Consider the following 7,076-nt stretch of genomic DNA (forward strand, 5'->3'; position numbering starts at 1 on the left):
AATAGGGTTCAGATCTTTTGTTCATAGGGTCACTATGAATCATACTGGACTTGATGGCACCTAACGACAACAATATCATCAAGGAAATAATTCATTCTATAAAACTCATCAAGAGAACAGCTACATCATAACTGGTAATTCGAAGTCACCAAATTGACAACCTTAACCACCAGTGTCTGAGCTGCAACTGACTCAAAGGCAGTAGATTAGGTTTTGGTTTCGTCAATGTAACTAGACTGACAGTTTCAAGGGCATTAATTTTTTAATAATGATAATAATTAGTAACTCAACAATTTACACATTTTTGTGCTGTTTTCTCTATGATTTTATTTTCCAATAAATAGTTTTAAAAATAAATGATAAACTTTTTTTTTTTTTACTTACAGAGTGTGTATAACAAAAACATCCAAAGAAAGCTGTAGGAGATTGTAATATTATGGTCTTTAAAAATTTTTATGAGCGCTTCAAATGCTTTGCATAGCAACCAAATCTCTTGACCGCACTAAGAAACAGGCAACAGCACCCTGCTCAAAGACAGCAACCAACATTCAAAGTAGTGCATTTGTCTGCCATCTTTGAGCTGAATAGCACTGCCTGCATCCTTCTTGGGCCAAAACACCACATGTAAGATTTGGTTGTTATGCAACACTGAATCAGGGTCCAAAGACAGGTTGTGTAACATTTCTTTATAATGGTCTGATAGCCAGGTCTACTTACATGCAAGGTACGCTCTTACTACCAAAGTGTCAGCCAATAGTGTCAAAGAGACTGAGACGCAGATCATCACATTCTGCCTGTTAAGCTTTGTGTCCCAGTATGGGCCTGTATTTGCCCCAAGGAAAGAGTATCTTTACCTAATCTGCACAAAGGCATAAATCAATCTTAAAACCATAGGACTCAATATCTCTACTTCTTTTATTTTTGCATTTTTAAAGCAAGCTTTATTTGCTCTTGAATACAAATGAGAGCAGTTATCAACCTAATAAGCAAAATTCTGAAATTTTAAAGGACAACCAATATATTACACACTTGAAGTAGTTAAAAAATTTTACCTGTCTCATATATTTCAACAGTCCCTTCTATAGGATTTTATTTTCCATACGAAAAAGGAAATGTAACAAATCAGCCACTGATTCATGTTTCCAAATTAAAAAATAACTTCCCTCAGTCTGCAGATTGTTTAGCTCCTTCTCTTGCTAATCTATCAGCTTCTTCATTGCCTCTAAATCCCGAATGACCAGGAATGTGCATCTGTTAAAATAAAAATTTTCCTACTATTAATTTTTATACAAGTAGCATTTTTTGTTGTAAAATTTTCAATTCTACAGAGTATGCCAAGTTAAAGAAAGCTCACCCTCATAGCCTTTCTTTAACATAATTCTAAACAGCCCAAGGATTCTTACAGACCTTTTAAAATGCACTCAGGCAATGTAACCATTTATAAAAACTTAAGTTTTTTACAAAATTCACAAATTGGATCTTACTAATATTGTTTTTAAAAATTCTTTTTCAAATTTTTAACTCATTTAAAATGAGAACTTTCAAGCTTGTCATGGAAAATGCATATATGACAGTATATAATTCGCACTATTCTTTTTAGCAATTAAGAAAATGTAGGTGTATTTATTTGATTTAATCACTGTTTACATTTAGGCTGCTAAAAGACATATTTAAATGTCAGGTCACCAAACTATTATAAGTGGTTCTGAAGAAGTGGAGGAAGGTAGGGTAAAGACAATGTTTGCCATTTAACTTGCTTTGTACTGCCTGGAGAACAAAATTGAACATCCCCTAGTTTTAACAAAAACTACCTCCAAACTCCAAACTTCCTCTCCTGGTCTCCAGTTTGGAGCAGCTGGAGTGCTCTTTGGAGGTAAGAATGATGAGAGTATGCCTCACATCCTTTGCGCATGTTACTAGGAGGGGCTATTCCTTGGAGAGGGACATGATGCTAGAAAGGGTGGAGGGTCAGTGGAGGAGAGGAAGATCCATAACCTTGACCAGGTGGACTGCCACAATGACTGCCACAAATGGGCTCTTGTGTGTAAGTGGGAAGATGGTATAGGACAGATTAGGGTTCAGATCTTTTGTTCACAGTGTTGCTATGATTTGTTCTCCACTTGATGGCATCTAACAACAAAGAGAATGATGGCAGCATCCTCTCCTGTGCTGTCCCTCTACCCTTCCTAATTATATACTTTCTATAAACCTTTCTAAATTACTATAGTAAATGTATTATATATATAAAAATACTTACCCATCGAATATCCATGCCCTGGGTAAGTCTATCAAGCTCAACAAAGTCCTCCTTGTTGATTACCTCTTTCCCTGTGCTTGTTTTCCATCCATTTTTCTTCCAACCTTTAACCCAATTAGTTATACCTAAAAGCAAAGCATATTTGAAAATGTCATCATTCCTTAGTTTTACAAAAATGCCTCCACTCTAATTTTCATTAACTAGTCATAAATTCTTCCTCCAAATATATTTTCTAAAAGTTATGCTGTTATTCCAAAGAGGCATTGGTACTTTGGTGGCAGAATTCTCCCCTCTTAGAGGTTGATCCATGGTCAATTTCCCTCGAATAATTTCATTTGCAGTCAACACATGACTCACCTTCCAGCAGGTTTTCAGAGGCAGTAAATCAAACAGGAAGAGACTGCCTATGTTTCTCACACAGAGCAACTGGTGGATTTGAACTGCAAGCCTTTGGCATTACATCACAGATTCTTACCACCAAGCCATTAGAGTGTGCTAGTGCTGGGTAGGTCTAATTCTCCTGTTGCTGGATTGCTCAATTTATTATTGAACCTAGCTAATTCCTTTGTGGTTTGGTAGGTAGCCAATCCCCCTGTGGATGGTGGTTTGGGGATCAGGAAGTTGGAGCCTGGCCAACTCTGCTCAGAGTGCCTACTAGCCCTGTACCTTGACTGAGCAGAGACGGGCAGCCAGGTGCCAACCTTGCTTCCTTGACTGATGGCCCAGAAGTGACCAAACATAAACGTAAGGGACCCAGGGTTCTTTATGTACCCCAGAAGCTTTGCACAGGAAAATGATAAACTATCAAAGGGCACTGCTAGTGCAGCTACTATGAATCTGCTAAACTGTGAAAATAGCTGTGGCTCCAGCCAGCCTGACACTGACTGCCATATATATAGCCATCGCCAGCTACTATAGCACTGCAGTCAAAGATGACAGTGTGAGAACCGTCAGCACAGGGAACCTGTCCAGTTTGGCCCAGCCCTGGAAAGCAAAGTAAGTACGAATGCCCCATATACTTGATGGCATTGTGGGAAGCAGTGCAAACACCATGTGGCCATAGGCTCTGCAAAGCCTGTATCATCAAATCGATGAGGTACATGAGCCTGAGGGGAAAAAAAAATAGCACTTTCTATCTAAAATTAATACAGAGAACACTGATCAGAAAAGAAATGTTCTACTTAAAGAGTTGTTTGGTTTTTTTTCTTTTTTTTTTTTTTTTAATTATTTATGTGTACCATCAAATCAGATCTGACTGGTACAGGAGGGGATTGTCCCTCCTTTCCTGGCAAAGCATCTGGTGGATTTGAACCGTGCGCCTCTGGGATTGCAGTGCAGCTTCTTGCCACTAGGCCACCAGAGCTCCCCTTAAAGAGTTTTTTTAAAAAAGGAAAGCTGATGAGTGGCTATTTAAGGTAAAACTATTGGTCTCTTCCTGTTAGAAGCAAAGAGTGAATAAAATGAAAGACTCAAGGAAATAATCTAATGGATCACAAGAGCCATCCATACTAGCCCAAGACAAGAACTAAATGGTACCTGGCTATCACTACTGGCCACTTGGATTAGAATCACAACAGAGTGGGCAGGAAATGTAGCACTGTATAAAGATTAAGAGCCATGTGGGGATGGCCATGTTCGACCTTTATCAACTTCACAAGGCAGAACTGGCCCAGGCAATAGCATCAATAACACAAAACCAATTCCCATGAGGTCACGTCTCCTATGCTCCCATACCTCTTTCTACGCAACTCAACACCAATTGTACTAATCTGTTCAGCCCAAAATCCAATGTGATAGCTCACGGACCAACAAGGAACCATATTGAGGAAGTCAAAAGGTTATAATCCAGATTAATAACAGAATACAAGCAAAATAACTCCCTAAATCTGCACACAGAAACCTCAGCCTCAAGCCTCATGGCTTCAGGCCAGTGTTACTGTCAAGTTCTTAGTCCTGCCAATATTGGCTTCCCACACTCCAGGTGTCCAACAAAGTTCTTAGTCCTGGAAGTCCTGGATGTCCCCACATCAAGGTCTCACATAAGGTCTTCAGTTCAGCCATAAGTGCTGCTGACGTACGTGTGCTGCCTTAGGTGTAACTAGAACAAAGAGTGTCTTATATTTTCTTTTTTTTTCAACAACGCCAGAAGGTCTGTCTGCCTCTCACTGTTGACTTGTTCAATTCAAAGGCAAGGCTAGCCAATCCCCTTGCATATCGTTGAAACTGGCCAATTCCTTTGTGGAATGGTAGATAGCGAATTCCATGTGGATAGGCTAATGTGCTCATCCACATATTTCCACTCTCTACATAGCACAGTCAAATTATGGCTAGGAAAAGTCATATTGAAAGATAAACTCCACAACACAAAATCCAAAATCATAAAAACATTCAGGCTTAACAGGTTTTATAAAGACTGGTGGAACCCTGGAGAGTATGGTCTGTAGACTCCTTCAAATTGGAACTGAACCCTTTTCCAGAGATCCATTAGCCAAACCAGACAGGGCTATAATGGGAACAGTAACACCCTTTAGCAACATGTTCCTCAGAGTAGCATTTACTCAAAGACAAAGTTCAGAAGTAAGTAAAGGGTAGGAAGGATGTGCAAATGGAAAGGGGGAACCTAGGGAGGAAGTGAGAAGGCTATTACAATGTTGTTGTTATGTGTCATGGAGTCACCAGCAACTCATAGCGACCTTATTTACAACAGCTCTAAACCCTGCTCTACAATGTGCCAATCTCACTGTCCCTGACACACCAACCACAATTACTTCAGTCACTGAATCAATCCACCTCATAGAGGGTCTTCTTCTCCCGCACTGTCGCTCCACCCTCAAGCATGATGCCCTTCTCCAAGGTCCCTCCATGCAACATGTACAAAGTATGTCAGATGAAGCTTCAGAATCCTTGCTTCCAAGGAGCAGCCTGGTTTAACCCTCTCCAAGAAGAATCTGTTTGTGTTCTTAGTAGTCCATGGTATATTCAATACTCTTCTCCAACACCACAACTCAACAAGGCATTAATTCTTCTATCCTCCCTAGTCACTGTCCAGCTCTCTGACGCATTGCAAGTGATTGCAAAGACCATGGCCTGTCTCAGGTGCACCTTAGTTTCCAGAGTGACACCACTGTTCCTCAGGACTTTGGAGAGGTCCCTAACAGCAGACTTTCCCATCACAGTATGTCTTTTAAATTCCTGGCTGTTGGTGTAAAGAGTGTTGACTGTGGAGCCAAGTAAACTAAAGCTTTTAACAATCTCAATCTCTTCACCATCCATCTTGATGCTGCCAATTGGCCCAGTTGTGAGAATTTTTATTTTCTTGATACTGAGCCTCAATCCATTTTGAAAGCTGCAGCAAGCACTTCAGGTCCTCCTCAGTTTCAGCAAGAAGAGTTGTGTCATCTGCATAACACAGATTGTTGATGAATCTTCCTCCAATCCTTATGCCACACTTCTCCTCATACAGTCCAGCCTCCCAGATAATCTATTCTGCATAAAGACTGAAAAGGTATGGAGATAGGATACATCCCTGGCATACATCCTTCCCAATTCTGAACCAAGCAGTGTTTCCTTGCTCTGTTGAGAGGATTATATCTAATGTGGATAAATTGTTGAATGGAAAATTAATTTGATCTGCAAACTTACACTCAAGTCACAATAAAATATTCAAAATAGAAACCAATACTTTATATAAAGTTATCAGAACTCCTTGAAAAAGCCAATCTATTCATAGTAATCCTCCCCTCAATATCCTGGAGTGGGAACCAACTCACAGCTGACCCTCCAGGAGGTTTCTAAAATGAAAATCACAGGAGATGAGATTCCCTGCCCACCCTTCACCTGATGAAGCAAACTAGTTGATCTGAAATGCCAGAGGGTCACAGTCTTTGAGTAAATAGTGAAACTTCCTATGGATTCCAGCACCAGAGCTCCCCTAGTTGAAGGCAGTGTTGCTTTTGTTGCTGTTAAGTGCTACTGAGGTGAAACCAACTGACAGCTCACCCTAAAGTGGGTTTTTGGAGGCTGCAAGTCATAAGGGAGGAGTTTGCCCATCATTCTCCCAAGGAGCAGCTAGTGGATTCCAACTGCATGCCTCTTGGTTGGCAGTGAAAATTATTACCCCTAATCACGAGAGTTCCCTATTTCAAGTTATGTTAAATTTTCTTACCTATTACATAATCCTACAAAGATATATTTTACTTCTCCCAATCTAGAGATAACAAAAATGAGGGTACAGGAAATGAAATCATTTTCTTATGATCATAAAAGTGAAGTGATCTGGCTTAAATATTTTCATTCTTTTTTTAACTTCTCTAAGATTATCTCTCCTAATTGTCCCATATGTATCCTATATAGTCATTCTAAATTCTTCACTTCCTTAATTATGCCATGCTTTATTATTTGATTTTTGGTTTGTTTGTTTACAGATGTACAAATAGTCTTCCTCCAATTTGCATTCAATCTTTATTTGTCATCTTAAGCTGTCACTTCATCCAAAAAGCCTTCCCAGATGTCTTCAGCATCCCTTTCTTTGGTTCTATTTGCTGTAGGAATATTCAGAATCCTATCTTAAGTAACTTATTCACATTTAAATTCCAAGTGTCAGAAGAGTAGAAACATATCTGATATCATAGCCTGGCAAAGAATTGTATGAAATAAATACATGGTAAATACTAAAGCAGAATTAAGATTCCAAACTCCTCTTTCTTCCCTGGGTACTTTACCAACCAAATGTTATATCCATTTTAACATTTTATTTTTGCCATGCTGTAATAATACCTCCTAGTAAAAAAAAAAAAAAAACCCCCCCCCCAAAAAAAAA

At 39.3% G+C, this 7,076-nt stretch overlaps 1 protein-coding gene across 1 annotated transcript in view; it reads right to left on the reverse strand.

The window, feature by feature from the left end:
- Positions 1-1,114: 1,114 nt before the first annotated feature.
- RNASEH1 (ribonuclease H1) overlaps positions 1,115-7,076 on the reverse strand; it is a 17,361-nt gene continuing 11,399 nt past the window's right edge. The window contains exons 7-8 of the mRNA XM_006882853.1: positions 2,258-2,382; positions 1,115-1,251 (exon numbers count right to left, since the gene is read on the reverse strand). Of these exons, the coding sequence (XP_006882915.1) occupies positions 1,165-1,251; positions 2,258-2,382 (212 nt within the window). The 3' untranslated portion in view covers positions 1,115-1,164. The remainder of the gene's footprint in view (positions 1,252-2,257; positions 2,383-7,076) is intronic.

This window comes from Elephantulus edwardii, unplaced genomic scaffold (genome assembly GCF_000299155.1).
Source record: "Elephantulus edwardii isolate Elephantulus edwardi_28Jun2011 unplaced genomic scaffold, EleEdw1.0 scaffold00025, whole genome shotgun sequence".
Lineage (NCBI taxonomy): Eukaryota > Metazoa > Chordata > Mammalia > Macroscelidea > Macroscelididae > Elephantulus > Elephantulus edwardii.